This window comes from Pelecanus crispus, chromosome 11 (assembly GCF_030463565.1).
Source record: "Pelecanus crispus isolate bPelCri1 chromosome 11, bPelCri1.pri, whole genome shotgun sequence".
NCBI classification, from domain to species: Eukaryota; Metazoa; Chordata; class Aves; order Pelecaniformes; family Pelecanidae; genus Pelecanus; species Pelecanus crispus.
Window position 1 is genome coordinate 36,361,336 of NC_134653.1, and position 20,041 is coordinate 36,381,376.

At 42.3% G+C, this 20,041-nt stretch overlaps 1 protein-coding gene across 12 annotated transcripts in view; it reads left to right on the forward strand.

Annotated features, from left to right (window-relative positions):
- Positions 1–286: 286 nt before the first annotated feature.
- LOC104034961 (E1A-binding protein p400) overlaps positions 287–20,041 on the forward strand; it is a 51,680-nt gene continuing 31,925 nt past the window's right edge. For 10 of the 12 annotated variants that reach the window (XM_075719295.1, XM_075719296.1, XM_075719297.1 and 7 more), the window contains exons 1-13: positions 287–313; positions 3,432–4,785; positions 11,174–11,261; positions 11,693–11,800; positions 12,501–12,880; positions 13,135–13,437; positions 14,197–14,382; positions 15,793–15,933; positions 16,041–16,119; positions 16,385–16,437; positions 17,546–17,603; positions 18,291–18,380; positions 19,597–19,704. In XM_075719295.1, coding sequence (XP_075575410.1) covers positions 297–313; positions 3,432–4,785; positions 11,174–11,261; positions 11,693–11,800; positions 12,501–12,880; positions 13,135–13,437; positions 14,197–14,382; positions 15,793–15,933; positions 16,041–16,119; positions 16,385–16,437; positions 17,546–17,603; positions 18,291–18,380; positions 19,597–19,704 — 2,965 coding nt within the window. In that variant the 5' untranslated portion in view covers positions 287–296. Of the gene's footprint in view, positions 314–3,431; positions 4,786–8,235; positions 8,239–11,173; positions 11,271–11,692; positions 11,801–12,500; positions 12,881–13,134; positions 13,438–14,196; positions 14,383–15,792; positions 15,934–16,040; positions 16,120–16,384; positions 16,438–17,545; positions 17,604–18,290; positions 18,381–19,596; positions 19,705–20,041 lie in introns of all 12 variants that reach the window. The other 2 variants (XM_075719306.1, XM_075719300.1) reach the window with 2 other exon arrangements.

The following is a 20,041-nucleotide window of genomic DNA, read 5'->3' on the forward strand; positions in this document are numbered from 1 at the left end:
CCTTTCAGTTTTCTCTCAAAGTTTTCCCCCTATACTTGTAGCTAGTAACCAATATTCACCTATAATTTTTAGACTTAGTCACAAAAAGTTCCAGGAACCAAGTCCTGACCATCAGACCACAGTGGCTTCTTTGTCACAGCCGAAATCCATACGGAAGTTATCCCTGTGGCAGAGTGCAGGTGTTATGTCAACCTCTGGAAAGCAGAGCTTACGTACAAGCTGGATTCAGTGTGCGCCACATCTTCGGTAGTCGATGTTAGAAGCAGTGCAATGTCTGCTTTGTAAATGAGAACCGAATGTCGTTCTTTAGCAGGTAGAAGTTATATTTTTATTGCTAAACTATTCGCCAGGGTTTTTTTGGGCAGTATTTTATTGTAATCAAGAGTAGCATGAGGTTGCTTTTTTCTTTCTCCCTTTGCATCAGAGAATTGTAGAATCGTTTAGATTGGAAAAGACCTTTAAGATTGAGTCCCACCGTTAGGCTGGCACTGCCAAGTCCACCGCTAAACCACGTCCCCGAGCACCGCGTCTCCACGTCTTTTAAACCCCTCCAGGGATGGGGACTCCACCACCTCTCTGGGCAGCCTGTTCCAGTGCCTGACTACCTTTTTGGTGAAGAAATTTCTCCTAATTTCCAACCTAAACCTCCCCTGGCGCAGCTTGAGGCCATTTCACCTCCTCCTATCGCTTGTTACTTGGGAGAAGAGCCCGACCCCCCCTCCCTGCCCCCTCCTGTCAGGGAGTTGTGGAGAGCGATCGGGTCTCCCCTCAGCCTCCCCTGAACCCCCCCAGCTCCCTCAGCCGCTCCCCACAAGCGCCGCAGGGGTTTTATTGCCCGTGCTCCCGGTACGCAGCGCCTAGGCAAGCTTTCCGTGCATTTTGACACGACACCCTGAAGAAAACAGTCAGCGCCGTTACCTGCCCGGGCAGAAATGACCCTTCGAAGGGCTCACTGCGCTCGCCTACCTGCGCTACAATAAAAACTAGCTTTCTCCCCGAGTCTGGCTCCTGCGCGGGCGGTGCCCGGGGCCCGCGCTCCGGGTCCCCACAGGCAGCCGGGCCCGCGGCAGCGGGGCCGGGGCGCGCATGCGCGGGAGGCGGCGGCGCAGGCGCGGCGGGGCGGGGGCCGGCGCAGGCGCAGGCGCGCAGCGCGGCGCGGTTTGTCTCCTGCCGGCGCTGGTAGCGGCTGCCGCTCCGGCCGCCCCCCGCCCCCGCTTCCTGCCGGGAGCGAATGGAAAGTCCGGCCCCGGCGCCCGCGGTAAGTGGGGCCCGCCGGGCTCGGGGGGCCCGCGGAGGGCGCCTGGGCCCCGGCTCCTCCCCGCCTTTCCCCGCTCCTCCGCCTCACCGGCCCCGCAGGCCTCGGGCCCGAGGCCCGGCGACTCCGGTCCTGGCGGCGGGGGCGGTCCGCGGAGGAGCGGGCCTTCCCCGCACGGCGCCGGGGAGCGGGCAGGGCCGGCCGCGTCCCGCCGCGGGCAGCGGGAGGGGAGGGGGGGAAGCGGCGGCGGCGGCGCGTCCCGGGGCGCTGCCCCGGCGTGGGGAGCCCGGCGCGAAACTTGGGGCGCCGGCCCCTCGCCCTGGGCCCGGCCCGCGGGCCGCTTCCATCGCTCCCTCCTCGCACACAAAAGGCGATCCCTCTCCCCGGGCAGGCGGGGGCCGGCGGCGGCAGCGCGCTGGTTACGCTTCCTTATCAGCCTGTAATTAATTAAGTGTTTTCACTCGCGCCGTACATGTTAGCGAGGCATAGGTAATTAAAATAATAAGACCTTGTTCCTGGCGATAGGTGATATCGTTTGCATCTTAATTATTTGGTATCGGTGCTGCGGAAGAGTGACAATACCACGAAGTATGGCAGCATTATTGAATCTTTCGGAAAAAGTGCCTGTGAGGAGTGGAATATTGCCTTCCCTTCCCGCCCTGCTGAGGGATCTCCCTCAGGTTTGAGCTCCGAGGAGCGGGAGAGGCGAAGCCCACCCAGAGCTGTGCTTGGGTCCCTGGGCAGGCTGCGCTGCCTGCTGCCTCCTTGGCGTGGGACATCTTCCCTCTGCAGCCCCCCTTTGCTCCTGTGCAGCCCCCCCTTTGCTCCTGTGCAGCCCCCCCTTTGCTCCTGTGCAGCCCGCCCTTTGCTCCTCTGCAGCCCCCCCTTGCTCCTCTGCAGCCCCCCCTTGCTCCTCTGCAGCCCCCCTTTGCTCCTCTGCAGCCCCCCGTCGCTAGCACGGCGTGACAGCGTGCCTCCGCATCCTCGCCTTCCCAGGAAGCCGACTCCATCCCCAAGGCCGAGGAAGGGAACGTCTCCATCCCCAGGGCGTGAGCAGGTTGCTGCAGATAGCCCAGGAGAGGGGAGCGGCGGAGTCCTGCTGCGTTTCCCTGCCCGAGGAACAGGCGAGGAGCGGGGCAGTCAGTCAGCCGCTGCCTCCGTACCCTCCCAGCACTGCCGCCGTGTTGATGCGCTGCTGCCTGTTGCCACTTGTCACCAACTTGAGTTAGGAGCGGAGAGGAACGGCAGCGTGCTTGTGTGTCTATTTGGCCTGAAATACCAATAAACGAAACTCTTGTTTCCAAAATATCAGAGAGATTTTGGCCAAAACCCCCCGAAAAATCAGACTTAATTTTTTTTTTTTCTGCTACTACTATGTGACCACCCAGCACTTAATCTACCTGTCAGTGCATGTCAGTGGAATTTTTTTTTTTTTTGTCAATGATTGAAATATGAAACCAAAACATTTTAGGATTTCTGGATAGCTTGCCTCAATAAACAGAATTTTAAATGAAATGCAGATTTGGATTAATTTTCATCTCTTTTAAGGCATTAGTGTTCTGAAGGAAAGAGAAGGCAGAGTTAACTGTCAGATACCATACTTTTCCAACCATCTATGTGATTTGGTAGGGAGATTTTTCACGACGTGTTTTTTTTTCAGTAGCTAGAACAATAAAGTTGAATAGTCGGTGTCCATTTTTACCATATTTTTAGTTATCGTTGAAGAAGCAAACTAGATTTTAAGCAACTGTTGTGTTTTTGAGAACATCGTATTAAGCATTAAAAGCACTGAAACATTGGGAATAATGAACACAAAAAAGAATAGATACTTTTGATATTGGAGACTTTTGATTCTTGAAGTTTCGCAGAAAGGGAAAAAGTTTTTTTTTTTTTAATTATTTGAAGTCATTCTAACAAGCTAAGGGGAACGTATCATTTGTAAAACTATTCAACAGCACTTTGTTAGCTAGAGAAGTGTATGAGGGATTTAAGTGAGCTTTAGTGGTGATGAGGATTTCAGATAATTTGACTGATGACATAAAACATTTTAAGCAACTGCAAAGATGGGATAACTGAGTTCTTACTGTAAGGTAGCCTTTCGAATAGTAACTAAGTAGTTTCAGTTACAGAAATATTTTTACCTTCCCTGAATTTCTGTTTTTGTCTATTTCTTTAGAGTATACTGTAAAAAACCTAGAACAGTGAGAATGCACCATGGTAATGGTCCTCAGAATGCCCAGCGCCAGCTCCAGAGATCCAGGTCCTTCACGGGCAGTGAGGGAGAAGAGCAACAGGCAAATTTACCCCAGTCCCCTGCAGCTTCGTTTGCACCTTCTGCAAGTCCGTCTGCACCCCAGTCCCCCAGCTACCAGATACAGCAATTTATAATGAGTCGAAGTCCGGTGGCTGGGCAGAACGTGAACATCACGCTGCAGAACGTCGGGCCGGTGGCTTCGGGAAACCAGCAGATAACGCTTACCCCGTTGCCGATTCCAAACCCAACGTCGCCGAGTTTTCAGTTCAGTCCTCAGCAGAGGCGGTTCGAGCATGGATCCCCGTCGTATATTCAAGTTACGTCGCCGCTGCCTCAACAAGTTCAGTCTCAAAGCCCTACGCAGCCTAACCCTGTGCCGGTGCAAACCTTACCGAACGTTCGGGCAGGCACCCCAGGCCCTGGCTTGGGGATGTGCAGCCAGAGCCCTACGAGAGGATTTGTAGACGCTAGCGTGCTCGTGAGACAAATCAGCTTGAGTCCTTCAAATGGCGGGCACTTTGTGTATCAAGAAGGACCGGGAATCGCACAAATTGCTCAAGGGGCCGCTGCACAAGTACAGCTTCCATCTTCTGGGACGCCTGCTACGGTGAGGGAGCGCAGGCTTTCGCAACCTCATTCTCAGTCTGGTGGCACCATTCACCATCTCGGTCCCCAAAGTCCTGTAGCTAGCGGAGCAAATATGCAATCTTTGACTAGCCCGGGCCATATCACGACGACCAGCTTGCCGCCCCAGATCAGCAATATTATCCAAGGGCAACTTATGCAACAGCAGCAGCAAGTGCTTCAGGGCCAGCAGCTGGGCAGACCCATTGGATACGACAGGACTTCGGGTGGATTGATAGCAGGAGTCGGAGGACCTAGCGCGTTTGGAATGACGTCACCACCGCCTCCCACAAGTCCTTCGCGGGCCACTGTACCGCAGGGGCTGTCGAGTCTTCCTCTTACTCCTACGGTTAATACGGCAGTGAAAAAACAACCCAAAAAATTGGAGGAGATTCCTCCTGCCAACCAAGAGACCGCTCAAATGAGAAAACAATGTTTGGATCATCACCACAAGCAGATGGAAATTCTTAAGGAAACTTTTAAGGAATGTTTGATTGAACTCTTTTTCCTGCAACATCTTCAAGGAAATATGATGGACTTTTTAGCTTTTAAGAAGAAACATTGTGTTCCGCTGCAAGCATACCTGAGGCAAAATGACTTGGATCTGGAGGAGGAAGAAGAGGAAGAACAATCCGAGGTCATCAATGATGAGGTAAGAAATCTGTTAACGTTTTGGAATAAAATCGTAGATGAAATTGTGGCACTTGGATGATGAAGTATTAGAGAATGTGACGGTACCTGAAAAACCATTTTTACTTGATGAAGTACGCAATTTTTCTTTACATAGTTGGTCTGAGAGAATGCCGTTCTGCTAGGTAGCGTGATTGGACAGGTCGGTTTGAGCGTGCCGTTAGATGTCTGTATTTAAAAAGAAAGAACAGAGAGGTGAAAGGAGCTTTCACTGTCCTAGTTAGTGTGTAAGCCAACACACAGATAAAGACGGCGTTGGTGTGGAAGCTGTTTTAAGCTATCAGAATGAATATGGATAGGAATCGTGGATTAAATTTCACTTACTAGACTTACACAAACCAAAAAAGAATAAGCCAAAAGTCGTGCAAGAGGTTAACTTTTATGTGACTCGCGTGACTTCTAACCATAGATGTTACTGAAGTTCAGCGTTTCTGTGGCCAACGCAAAATCTGAAGTTAATCTAATTACTCAGAGAGAACATGTGAATCATAAAGTATATGGGTCCATAGTAATGAATCAGGTCATTTAGGCTGTCGTAGAGCTCTGTGCATGTATTGCTGTCTAAGTGATTGAAAAATAGCACTCGTAAGACTGGACAGTAAGAAGTTAACTTTGTTATTTACGCAAAGGTTTAAAATTACTAACTTGAATTCACCGTTTATCAGTGGCAAAGGACTTGAAATAAGCTTGCCACAGACAGCTGCCGTGCAGCCGGGGAGATGTAGCTGATGCCGCTGCATCGCCTGGCACTCACAAATACCTTTTAAAATTTGTGAAAATATCTGTGGGTATGGAGTTGCCAGCTTTTAAAGAACCGAACCAAACCAAACCTGTTACGTGAAGAAACTCGTAGTGCTTTGAAATGTCTGTTAGAAATGAGTGTCTTCAGTGAAGAGTGATGACTCGGGTGTGAATCATTGGTGACCATATCCTCAGTTGGAATTTGTGGGAAGTTTTAACAGTATAACAGCTAAAGTTTAACTTGTTCATTGTTTCGTGGTCTAAGCCTCTTGACTAGGAAAAATCTATTTCTGCTTGTGATAGTTATTGATGCTTTTGAAGGAATCGTTTCTTTCTATATATAGTAACCTAAAAGCAAGCCTGTTACTGTAATTTGTTGGCAATGGATATTCAGTATTTTTTTTTTGACCTGGTGTGTATTTTGTCAAATTGTTTAGGTGTTCTTGTTGGGTTGCGTGTTTGTCAGCTGAAATACCAGGTACTTTTAACTACAGCGCGCACATTCTGGGAGATCTTTAGCGGGTGCAAATTGTGTAGGTTCATTGAAGCCAGTGGAGCTACTACAATTTACGTCAGTTGAGGCTCTGCCCCTCGGTCTTTTGGGTTTGGAGTTTGCTATACTTCACTGCCTTCTGGTGATGGATGGTCTTTTGTGTGTGAAAGCCGCTTCTCCGTTGAACTGCTGGAGAATTTTGCAAAGCGCAAGAGCAAAAGTCTTTACGTGTTTTCAAACGATGAATCCTTTTGAAAGATTAAGACATCTTTTGAGTATGTTCTTTCTTTGTATTTTTTTTTGTCGTCTTCTCTTTTTATTTCCCGCTCCCCCCTCTTTACCACTTTCTGCTAAAGCAGCGCACTTCATCCCTTGCCTGGAAAGGTTGATCACTTTGGGAATTCAAGGGGAGAGCGAATGGTGGCTGTGCTCATTGCTTAAATAAATGTTGGAGCTCTCTTCAGTTCGAACTGTCTGTCACGCTAATGTGTTGTCCGTTAGGAGCAGCAATCATTAAATTTAAAACACGCTTTTATGTTAACTGGACTTAAGAAAACGTTTCCAGCGACGAGAAGTCACTATAAATAGCCAAGGCCGTCAGACTCTGTTGTGCTATTAAAAGCGAGACGGAACTCTTCAACAACGCCCTGCGTTCCAACCGAGCCGTGCTGATGGTCGTTTAGTTATGATCCCCTCTTCAGTGAGGTGCCATCAGTGCAAAATGAGTGTGTTGAACAGTACGACAAAAAAAAAAAAAAAAAAAAAAAAAAAAGAGAAAAACTTTTAAAAAGAAAATGATTCTCCCTTCTTTTTTTTTTTTCCCAAAATATTTCTCTCAGGTAAAGGTTGTGACAGGAAAGGATGGGCAGACTGGTACTCCTGTCGCTATAGCAACCCAGCTTCCTCCAAATGTTTCTGCTGCTTTTTCATCCCAGCAGCAACCATTTCAGGTACTTTTCAATGGTTCTAAAATGTAGTTTCATCCCAGATTTTTTTTCTTCATTCAGATTTGATATTTCTTAGATGAATTAGAATTTTCCCAAGAGCCCATCCCTTATCATCCAAACAAAACAAAACAAAACAAACCTTTGCAATCTTAAAATGCATCAGTATTAATGAAGCCTTGAGGAAGTTAAATCTTTGTCTCCAGGTTGCTGGCTTATTTCATTAACTTTCAGCTTGAATGTTTTCACTTTGGTTTGTTTGTCTTTTGTTTCCCTAATGCATTTGGTTCATTTGTGCATTCTGCATAGTGATAATATGGATTCTTTTGTCTGTGGCATTGTAATTGTGGATTTCTCCTAAATTTCTTTTCTTTTTTTCCTTATCAAATAAAGGTTTTGAGTATGGCTACAGAAGGTTTGGATTTGCCTCCCCTGAAGTGTTTTAAACAACAATAATAACCCTGTGACACTTCTTTTTTTTTTTTTTTTTTTTTAAATAACTAACCGCTTTCTGTTAGCTCTACCATAAATGCTGGGAAGAAGAAACTGAAGTGCATATTTTTATTATATGCGTCCTTTTCCACAATTTTTTTCTTTTTTCTTTTTTTTTTTTTTTTGCATGAGGGAATACTGAACAAAGTAAGAAATAAGTGCAATAATCAGTTAAAATTTCTGTGGATCAGTGATGATGCAACCTTTCAGTTCAGGCTAGTATGGGTTTATGCAGCTACCTTCAAATCTGTGCTACCCAGACATCATTGCTTATGTACCCTGAGAAATAACATACCCGGATTCCTCTGCAACTAAAATATTTACTTTTTAGCTCAATTGTATACACTTGAATAGCAGGGGTTACAGGGTGAATTACTCTGCTGTACCGTGGAAGCTGTGCAGCCGGCACTGCTTTCATCTAGGTTTTTGGAAAATGGAGAGTTAAATGAAATGTAGACTGGGTTGTATTCCTGCGTGTAGCAAACGGGAAGTTCACTGTGTTATTTTACAAATGAGTGGCGTAGTTAAGGGGCTTGCACTGAGAGCTCTTTGTTACGGCCAATACTGACGGGTCTTGAAGTCTCCTTAGGTAGTCAGGCCTCAACTAAGCTGTTTAAAATACATAATATTATATCAGGTTATTTATTATAGTGATTAGGGTTATCATCAAGCTATAGCTACAGCAGTGATGAAGTACTTTAGAAAGTATTACACCATTTCAGACCTGTTTCAGAGAAACTAGCAGGTACGTGCTAAAAATGTACAAAACTCTCTGTGTAATTGTGGTAATACCTTTTAGCACAGACTGTTAGCAGAAGGTATCATCTCCTTCCGTCAGTCTTTCTCTGTGTAACTGGTTATAGAGAAATAATGTGTCCCGATCAGCATCATCATTCAAATTTGAGTGCGTAAGTGCAGCAGCTGGAATGATTATTGTGGGCGTGCTACATAACCATGACCTCCGGAGAACTACATTATTTTAATTAAAGCTAGGACAGTTTTAGTCTAATATTAGTGGGATGTGACTGCAATTTATAAAGACATAACATCTTTGCTCTTTCAAGCGTCTGGCCTAAATTACGTGGTGATAATGCAGACAGCTGGGAGGCATACTCTTAAGAAAATGTCAGTCAGAAATCCTAAAGTAGCGATGCAGCCTGAAACTGTGAGTATGCAATCATCCCGAGTAAGAGTGCAGGTGAAATAAATGGCATTTGAAGCAGAGTTTGGAGAACATACTTTCTTAAACTGATGTCCCGGAAAGCATTTGATGCAAACAGGACATAAGCTGAATTTGTTAATTAATCCAGTAGGATTGTAGAAAATAAGTTTTTGTGACTTATTTTGAAAATTCTGTAAATGCCTAAGTGTACGACGCTCGGCCAGCCACTGCCCATTGGACTTGAAATATGCAGTATGTCTGCCTTGTGAGAAGACAAACATTTGAAAACTTAATCCATATCGAGTGTGATACAACAGTGAACCATGGCCATTAGGGATGAATATGAGTCAGAGATTCTTAAAACCAAGGTTCACATCTTAAGGCTATAGCTGTGTCGCTAGAGCGGCCACAAATGCCCTCACAGCAGCAAAGAGATTAAATGTTATTAATTCATAGTTATTGATAGAATCTGAGCGGCATGAGATATATTCAGCTCAAAGAAGAGTGTTTGAAACCCAGTCATTTTAGGTGATGTTGGCTATGTTAATTAATAGTATTTGATGAAGCATTGAAGATGTAGGGTCGTGATGGCTACCGTTTATTTCAATATAGACTGGTGTTTACTTCCTTAGGCTTGATTTACATTGGTAGAATTTCAATTAAAAATGAGAGAAGAAAAGACCTGTGAATAAACTGGAAGATTCTTGAGGGAAATCGCTGTCTTTGCTATGTTGTCATAATAAGTTTTTACAACATTTGCAAACCCTTACTGTACATCATAGAATCATCATGTAGGTTGGAAAAGACCTTTAAGATCATCCAGTCCAACCATTAACCTAACACTACCAAGTCCACCACTAAACCAATTAAGGGTAGAGTCATAATTAATTTCATGTTTCCTGGCTTGGTGGCTGGATTATTTTTTAATGAAAGTAAAAACTAGGAATCATTAAGGTTGGAAAGGATCTCTAAGATCATCAGTCCAACCGTCAACCCAACATCAGTATGGCAGAGGCTCTCACCAATAGCAAATTACACTTAAAGAACTTGAATGTTAAATTAGCTCATTTTCTAGGACATAGAGGCACAGAGGTGTACATAAAGTCCAGCTTTGTATATTCTGATAGAATCTCTCAAGCCCTTTCTTTGGACCCTTATTTTTCTCATAACAACTTTCACAGTAGAATATTGGGCATAGCATGGCTAAATATTGAGGAGAACTTAAAAACGTGACTTGGAAACTCACTGAAAAGAACCGGGCTTGCACAAACCCTGGCGGACATTAATAAAGTACTTGCCAGTGGTGCTGAGGGGCCAAAGAGCATGGAAATCGTCATATACCCAAACTTGTTTGTTTTAATAATCCTGTATGTAAGTCTGCCATCTGAGTTTGATGCTGAAAGGATTATCTAGGATAGATTCTCTGCCGTCATTGCCAATATTAATTGTAGTAATTTTAAAACAAAGTTTTCATGCACTGGGTAATCCTACTGAAGCTGAACGCCAACTTGCTGAGTCAAACCCCTGTGATTTCTTTTCCATCTCAGTGCTCTTCCAGGCTTGTTAATTCATAGCTGTGTGATGTTTCTCCTCAGACAAAATGTCTGGTAATTTCTGATGAGCTCTGATGTCACCTTATGGCAATATTGTGTTTCTCCTCCTCGAGTTTGTTCGTAGTACTCATTTTGCCAGCTGTGCAAACAAGGACAAGTCTAGCCTCTGGAAAGCTGGAACTGGAACTTGTGTAACTTGGCTGAGATTCTCTTATTCCATCTTCTGAGTCTTAGCGGTTTTCCCTGAAATATTTCAAGGCTAACTCTCATGGAGCTCTACCCTGAGAGTGACAGTGGTGGACACTCAAGTAAGCTTAAACTGTCTTCAGGATGAGAGTTAATTTGTGTGTTGCTGACGTTCCACACAGAGTGAAAAGGATTAGCTTTCACAAACGTATTGGCTCTCATGTCTTACTTTTGTGTCTTGTTAGCTATGATACAGTTTACGCGTAAATTCTCTTTCCTCATCTAATTTCCCTTCTAATTAATCCTGGAATGAAGTCACAGTGTTTAATTTTTGTCATGTCAGCTTTTTATTGCAGCTATATACCATATGAGTCCATCATTTTGACTTCATTGCAGCATTATGCAAATGATGAAGGGTAATACAGTAATGAAAATTTCCATTTATTTAAAAAAAAATAAAATTGGGCAAGTTTATTTTTTACATATCCCATGTTCCTGGGTTTGGTATCACTTTTTAAAAAATGTAGATGTGTATTATATATAACCAACTTCATCAGTTTAGTTACTGTTTTAAAATTTAAACTCGGCAAAGAATATCTGTGCGTTATGGACATCTAAAACTTTGTAGCAGGTATTGAACGAGTCTTGTTTTCTTCGTTGTACAACTGTTCTGAAGGATTTGTTCCGTGCTGGCCTCTTTAGATCCGTTTGGAAATTACATCTTGGTGTTAGACTATCTACAGATTGAACTTTTGTGATTTGTTTTCTTTTTCCGATAGCAAACGCATACAGGGACTCCAGTAGCAGCGACTGTGAACACCATAGAGATCGAAGCTTTTAAGAGGCAGCAGGCACTTGCACCAGCAGGTATGTTCCGCAGACAGAATTTCACTTTGGTTCTTTTTTTTGTTTTGTTTTGTTTTCCCAAACAGTTAATGGAGCCCACTGTTCTTTAACTCTTGAAATACATTTTTGCCTCACCTCGGGAACTGCCAGATCCTTAGGACTACCTATTGTGAATGGTGCTGTGTGAAGGGTGCACTCCACTCACAATATATAGGACTGGATTTGGCAGGCATGGAGACGTTGTTAGGTTGATTGTTCTGGATAAGAAGATTGGAGATGGCCAACTTGAAGTTAGAGGGACTCTGCCCTTGGAGCATGTTCTTCATGAATGCTACACATGTATAGTAGTCGTAGCTTTCTGAGCTGATGTTGGAATCATGTGTAGTAGTTTGCTTTGTAAAATTGAACCCATTCCATTATACCATGCCATAAATGGAATTTGAATATCACAGATTCGTCTAAGAGACCACGAATTGAAGTGGGCCGTCATGGGATGGTTTTTCAGCACCCGGGTGTGGCTTCAGGAGTTCCTCTTCAACAGCTAATGCCAACGGCACAAGGTACTGTGTCACCACATGCCAGTTGCACATTAATTTAACAAGGAGATGTTAGTGATGAGACTAGAAACTTGGGCTTCCCGCCTTCCAAGATCCTAGTCCCACCACGCACTTCTCCATGTAAATTAATACTTGGTATGCAATGCCTGGTTTGTTTAAGGAGCTGAGTGACGGGCTCCAAAGGTGCATGTGGGCATGGAAATACGTCACAGGTGCTGATGCAAAATGGTTAATCTGAGAATTCTGGAACTGAGCCAATGATTTATGAAAAGGAAACCTCCTAATTGGCAACATCATGACAAATTTTGATTCGTTAGTCATGCCGAGCTGTAGAATTAGAGCGAATGTGTTAAGAACTCGATGCTGTTATTTTAGGTTAAATTCCGTTAGCTCACCAGTCCTTTCTTTTTTTTCTTTCTTTTTTTTTTTTGTAAGTATAAGAAATTCAGAAGACATATAATGACGTGTTTTTTCATAGTTGCTGTGCTCCAAATTTTAGTTGCAGTCCTGTGCATGAAATACTTTGTTGTTTATTGTAACGGTGGTTTATTTTGTGATTGTGGTGTGGTATTTTTCAAGTGATGGTGTCTTGTGGCAACGTAAGTAACAAATTAGCCTATTTGCAGTTGATGTCCTCTTTGTATCAGTAAAGAGCATCGGACGTTTGCATTTCATCTGTGTTGCGTTTCCTCTTGCTTCGTAGGTGGAATGCCTCCCACTCCTCAGACTGTACAGCTGACTGGGCAGAAACAGAGTCAACAGCAGTATGACCCGTCGAAAGGCCCTCCCGTGCAGAACGCAGCGAGTCTGCACACGCCGCCGCCGCAGCTGCCAGGGAGACTGCAACCTGCGAACGTCCCCATGACGTCTCTCCCAGCTGCGCTGCAGCTTGCGCAGCAGCAACCGCAGATAGTGGAATCCCCAGCTCAGCCGCAGATTCAGGTGAAGATCCAGCCTCAAAGCGTACCCCTGACTTCCACTCCGCTTCCAGCACCGCTTCAACAGCAGGTGCCGCCAGCAATCCACGTGCAAGGACAGACGCCAAACCAAGTGTCTCAGCCACAAGCTGCAATCCAGCAACAGGTATGTGAACTTTATTGGGGTGAAAATATGTTTGTTTCGATGCCCAGTAAAATCCAAGAACATTATCTTCTTGAAAATACCTGAAATATGTTAAAGTTTTTTTTAGTTCCACCGGATGCTTAAATCCTTTCCTTATAAAAATGCAGGTGTAAATTTTTTATGAAACTAAAATTAACTCCGCGTTATGTTCTGCTGTAACCTAGACTAACTACTGAATCCTAAACTCATCGCTAACAAATGTGTTTCTTGGGCAGACTGTGACTCTGACACGACCATCTGCAGATCCCGCTCAGGCTTCTCAGCGTCTTACGGCAAATACGCTACCGCCTACCTCATCTGTTGCGCCAGCGACTATTTCGGGCACAACACCGCCTTCGACGTATCCAGTACAAACAAACAGGACCTCTCCAGCAACTAACAAGTCCCTGTCTCCTATTGCATCAAAACCCCCAGGCTTAGCAGTAGCAGCAGCACCGAAAACACAAAGTCCGGCTCAGAATGCAGCAGTATTACCACAGGACAACTCTCAAGACAAGCTTGCTGAGCAAGTAAAGCTGGTAAGATTTTTTTTTGGTTTTCCCCAAAACTTATGAACAGTTAACACACAAATAACAATTAACATGAGCGATGTGTTTGAGTTATGAAAATGGGCTATTTTTTGCAGGAGTGGGGGGGTGTGGTGTTTTTTTTTTTAAGTCTGCTTTACATGCTGAGTTTTGTTTTTATGGGCATTCAGAGAAGTTGAAGAAGGCTTACTGGTCTTCATACTGTTGCATTCTTTCTATTATATTGATTCTGTCTACTCATTCGAGGTGACTGCAGCCTCATTTATTTTTATAGTTAATGGAGATGTTGTTTTGCTTCTTTAACAGGAATGTCATAGAGAACTTGTTTTTTCACGAAATCAAGCAGTATTGATAATGAAGTTATATTTATCTTCTTTGGATAAATACATCTGCAATTTCAATTTCTGAAAAAAAAAAAGATTATTTCATTGCAGTTCGCATATGTCTTGTAACTTGTTTTTTTTGTGCTGCCCAGCGAATCTTTTTTATCCTGTGATTTAACAAAGTATCTCTTGTAATACAGGTTGAAGTACTGTGATTCTCTTTATGCATAAGTTGAATTTAGTCCGGTAAATTTTTCATTGATGCAGTGTTCAGCCTTGATTTTGTTAATGCATGTGTCATGCTGTTACACCTTTTTTTTGCTGTCAATTATTTTGATGGAGTGGGAACAATCATTATTTTTCTATTTGGCTACTGTTTTAGGTGCATTCTGCAGCTTCATTGTAACTGTGTGTACTTCTTTTTAAGGAAAATCAAATCCATCAGCGAATAGCAGAACTGAGAAAGGAAGGTTTATGGTCCCTGAGGCGACTGCCTAAGCTCCAAGAGGCTCCAAGACCAAAATCTCACTGGGATTATTTGCTGGAAGAAATGCAGTGGATGGCAACTGATTTTGCCCAAGAGAGAAAGTGGAAGATGGCAACTGCTAAGAAGGTAGTTGAGAAACTTTTTTTTGACTCGGAACAATCGGTCTTGGTATCACTGAACTTGGTAGCAAAGCTATTTAAACATTCTTTTTCTACAGATAGAAGTGATGGGAATATAAGGCACCGATTGTTAACTTAAATGAGAAGCCATGTTGTCAGCTTTGGATATTCTAGCATTTGTAATGGACTAGATAATTGTATTGATTGAGGATGCAAGTAATAGTTCTGGATTTTGTGGATTTTATTCTTCCAGAAATCAAACAGCTTGTTTAGGGGACCCAGTCAATTTGTTGACTGTGTCATATTTAAAAAGTACAGCTATCATGCTTGTCTCACAAATCAGTTACTCCCTCTCCATGAAGAGTAAATACAGAATTTTGTAAATAACTTCCATTGGGTGTGGTTGTCTGTCTAACTTTTCTTTCTTAATCTCAGAAAAAGATGAAGGAGAAACCATGGAGTTCTAAGCACAGCAGCGGAAACATGGTAGAGAACTGTTTCCATAGGGGAAGAGAGCAGCACAGTGGGAATAATTAAGGCAGTGATGGAATGCAAATTGGGGTGGAGTGAGATGAAATATGTGAAATCTATTTATTTACAATAAGCAAGAGTTTTGTATGGATTCTAGTGGTGTAGCACCTTCTTTTGATACATTTATGACCAGTTTGGAGAGAGCAACTGAAGGTCATTAGTTTAAATTGCCATGTTGTTTTCTATTGTATATTCTTGAAATGATGGAAATTCCGAACTCTCTTTCTTACAAGCAAAGTATTGAAATAGGTGTATCGTTTTGTGAAACGAAGATCTGCATTTTGAATATAATTTAAATCCAGATTTGAAGCACTTAACTCCATTTGCGGCCAACGGTAGGTTTTTAAGCATAGGAGAAACAGGAAGGGCAAATACGAGATGATCCTTCCCCCGGCAGTGTGCTGCGAAGTTCTGGAAGTCAATGTTTTAGGGACCTTCTGAGCTAAAGGTTGCAATCGAGTCAGTCTTTAACAGTCGTTGACTGATCTTTCACTCATGTATGTACACTCTTTTTGAACTCAGTTTACCTTTGGTCTCTGACATTTTGTGGTGTGATTTCTATGACTTCATGTGTGCTGTCTGACAAAAAGTTTTCCTTCGTGTGTTTGCTGCTGATTTAGGTAGATTTATTCCTAATTTTTGTACTGTGAGAGAGTAGTGAATTAAGAGTTTCCTACTTGATTGCTTAGTTATAGTATTTTCTTTTTTCCTTTGAGTTTCATGTCTGTTGTTTTACCGGCATGGTAAGAATTAGAAATACTGGAGGTAAATGTTACCTGTGTAAAGCTGCGGTCAACATCTGGCTGCTGCTAACCACTATATCTTAAGAAACACAATGATGTGTATTTTGAGGCAACCTAATTCAGTATCTCTCACGGTATTTTAGATGGTAAGAACTGTGGCTCGTTATCATGAAGAAAAGAAACTTAACGAAGAGCGAGCTAAAAGGGAAGAACAAAACAAACTAAGGCGAATTGCTGCGTCGATTGCTAGAGAAATAGAATACTTCTGGTCTAACATTGAACAGGTAAAATACCGACTTAGGAATACTTGTGCAAGTCATACCATTTTTTTCATCTTCAGTAATTTATTTATAAAATTTAAATGCTTTATTAGACTTGATTTACATTTCAGGTTGTTGAAATAAAACTGCAAATTGAATTTCAAGAGAAAAGGAAAAAAGCTTTGAATTTAAAGAGAATTTCAAGGAAAGGTAATTGTATTCCATTTCATAAGAAATCCAGTATAAATTCTGACGCTATTGTTTTACATTATTTCAGTCAGTGGAGTTTGATCGTGTTGGTGACAGAATAGGTTGTGAACAGATCTGAACTATGAGTTACAGGAGTTTTTTATGCTTTTGTGCTAGATTTTGTTAATATTGCCTGTGTTTTATGTTGAATGCATTTAAAAGTTCACATAAGAAACATAAAATTGCTAAGTGGCTAATGCATACATGAAGTATAATAATTTTCCAGGTAAGGATACAAAACCTGCAGAAGACCTTTTATTGGAAAAAGAAAGTGAAATGGTAAGTCCTTCTGTTTCTTAAAAACCCATCAAATTGGTTTAAATATGACTACCTGTGTGAAAAAGTTTTGATAAACGTGAAATGTTTTCCTTAAATACACGGTGATGGTAAGCACATTTCTGTGTAGTTACTGACAATTGAACATCTTCTCATACGCACAAATACCATTTTTTCTGGTTAAGAACCACAACTTTTAACAGGGAAGTGGATTGCGGTTGATACATGTCTTTTAAAGGAACAATTTGTACCTACTCAATGGCTTTGAATCAGTCATTCTAAGATTGCAAGACCACAAAAATGTACAAATTAATTGCCAGGCTTCATTTTAGGCAGGAGTTTCATCTGCTGTAACCAGGGGTAAACTTAGTGGGGCATGAAAGCATGTTTTCAGCTGTTCAGCTGTGATTTATCTGCTGAGAGATGTAGGTATATGTTACAGAAGGGATCAAACTGAATGAAGCTTAAATATCTTTTGCCCTAGACAAAATGTGTGCTAGGACTCCTTGGCTACATCTGTGCAATTGGAAGAAAATGAGCGAGCCATCTGGCATGGCACAGCTGATGCCCACTTGCTGAACTCCCCTTTCACCAAGCAGGATGCCTGCATCTGAATTTCCTGTTAGGAACAAGCTTTAGCATGTGTTACCAGCCAAACCGTGGCCTAGCACTGCCTGCCAGTGTTCCCTTGCACTGGCTAAATTGTGCTACAGAGTGTGCTGGACAGCTGAGAGAGAACAGTGGTAGCCCTGTGCTATATCCCTTTTTTATTGACTAGCGAAAATTTAGTCCTTGATTCCCACCTGGGTAGAAGTTTTGTGCCTCAATAATGTTTTTAAAGGAGAGAGTGTACTGTGGCTCTGTGCCGCAGCTGGACCTGAGTCATTTGAACCACAAACACTCAAAGTGGCTGATCGCACGTTACCTTCAGTACAGAAGCAGAGTATCTGTTTTTGCATGGCCAGGAAAGTCCTAATAGGTGTTCAGTGTCTATTAGCAAATGCTGTTGTGATTGCAAGGCACCAGTTGCTTTCTTTAAAAACCAACCAAACAACCAAACTCCCTAACTTTGTTTTCTACAATTTTACACATTTTAATTATTTAATGCTAGGGTGGTTCATCATCTGGAAGGAAAAGAAAGGCAAGCACATCTTTGACTGATGAGGAGGGTAAGTCACTTTTCAAAATTGTGCATCTATAGCGTAGTACCTAAGTTGCATATTAAAACCCTGAAACCACAGGTTTTTGGTCGCTACTGCATGGATGCAATGGTTTTCACAAACTAAATACCACCTCATCCATTTCTTAGAGAGATTAGATAGTCAATTAGATAGTAAACTTTCCTTAAAAGAGCTTCAGTGAAAATTTTGAAAATAAAATTTTCCCTGAAAACACACTGCCATCATTGTTGATGGATTTTAATTCTTTCTGTTCCTCATTCCTTCTTTTCTCAAACCTTACTAGTGGTCTTAAACTTCTTTTGAGGATTTCAGACTGAATAACCCATCTACTTTAGTTCCTTTCTTCTGATGACATCTGTGTCATGTTTCTGACAAAGAAAATCCCCAGTTTAAAGCTACAGAATAATCTGTCTGTGGTGACCATTGTCAACCAACACTTAGGAGTTTGAGACTACCTTTTGTCCTGAGGCAGAAGTGCATCTCTCCTTTTCACCTACCTTTTAAGTTCCATGTATAGTTGCTCTCAGATTTTCTTGTTTTCCATATGTCTCATTCTTTTTGCATTCTGCCAGCTTATAATATCCTATGCTAGTACACTTCAGAGGTGTGTAATTACAAACTTCCTGAATTATTGTGTAATTTGAATGCCAAGGTTAGCAGTTGTTTTTATTTTAGTTGAAGATGAAGAAGAAACAATTGAAGAACAAGAAGCTAAAGAAGGAAACATAAACCATCAAACTGAATTGTCTAATCTAGCCAAAGAAGGTAGGCGTGTGGCTTGATTCATCTCTGTGGTGGGCTCTGAAATGACAAGTGAAAACATGCAGCGGTTGTTGTATTTGTAAATAGGGTTATAGATGAGAAGTTGATGTTTAGTCATATGTGATCTGTATTTATGTATTGGAAAGTTGTAGTGGTTAGTTTATGGGATGATGATGGACATCTGTATTTTATGAAGTGGTCCGTATACTTAACTAGTTATCACACAAGGTAGCTTGAGAAAAAGTATTTCTCTAATGAAGCAGTGAATTTCTTTAAAACCTCACACCAAAAGACTCTCAACCTAAGTTCTTGGAATGCGTGATAAATACTTAAAACCAGAAGTGCATCAGATTGAACACGAACATTTTACCATCACCTGTCTTGAGTATCTCGGAAGGATTTTGTGACCCACCTGATAAGTCTCAAAGGGCCCTGAAGTGCTGATCTCGGGGGATATAAATACTTGAAGATAAGGGGCTTTTAGGGACAGTGCTCTGGCTAGCAGCTGTCTTTCTTTAGCAACATAACAATAACTGCTGTGCTGAGCATGATGCATGCAAAGCATCCCATAGGGATCGCTTCACTTATCACAGTAAAAACCTTGCTGATTTTGAGAGGCAAGCTTCCCATTAAGCTATACATGCCTGGCAATTAATATGCAGTTTCCAAATCCGTTTGTTTGGTCTGCTTGGCAGCTTAGTGGCTGCAGCCAGCTGGCCAGTTGGAGAGATTATAACTCTTGGCCAGTCAGCCAAGTTCCTAATGAGGATGATTCCTGATTGATTGGCCACAGCCAGCATGCACATTCCTGCTTCAACAGATCAGACAAGGGATCGTCATGGAGGTACTGTTTGGCGGGGTTGAGGTACAGCTCAGTGTTGAAACTTTGAAGTCTTGAATTGTCTTTCAACCACTTGGCTGGATTTGATGCCCCTACCTCCCCAGCCAGTGGTTTACTGGCAGTTTGTATGGTGGGTTTGTAATACAGTAAAAAGCAAGCTGGGTGAGCAAACTGCTTGGTGTAATGCCAAGTGTTCTCTGTAATCGAGGTCGTTAAATAAATATTGCCATCATCGACCTAATAATTACCTCTCCAATTAACTTCTGATTAGAGAACTGTCTTTATACAATTGTGAAGAATGTAATGAGATTACAAACAATGTTACTGATTGTTACAAATTTTGATATTTTTAAACTTACGTCCTTCAATGACCTTCAGCTGAATTGCCTCTGGAAGATTTACTGAAGATGTATGAAGGTGCCTTTGCAGAAAATTTTCATTGGCCCCAGCCGAAGCCTGACAGTGAAGAGGACAGCAGTGAGGAAGGTAAATTACTTTTTGTTTAGAAGAAGTTGTACTGACTTACAAGGTGCAATAAATTGATTGGCTCTTCAGCTTGCTGTTGAAAGACATTTTATACTGGGGGAGAACAAATACTGAGTGAATCAGGTTTAAAATTATTTTTATTTTTTAAGTGAAGAAGAATGTTACATACAAGAATGGATGGAAAATATAGCGGCTTTCTTGCTAAGCATTTGGAATGATCATTAGAAAAATTAGATTTATTCCTGTTATTACTAAATAGTTTTGGATGATGGTCTGTGAAGAATTTCTTCCTTTTTTTTTTTTTTTTTTTTTTTTTTTTTTGCATTTCTCAGTTTAT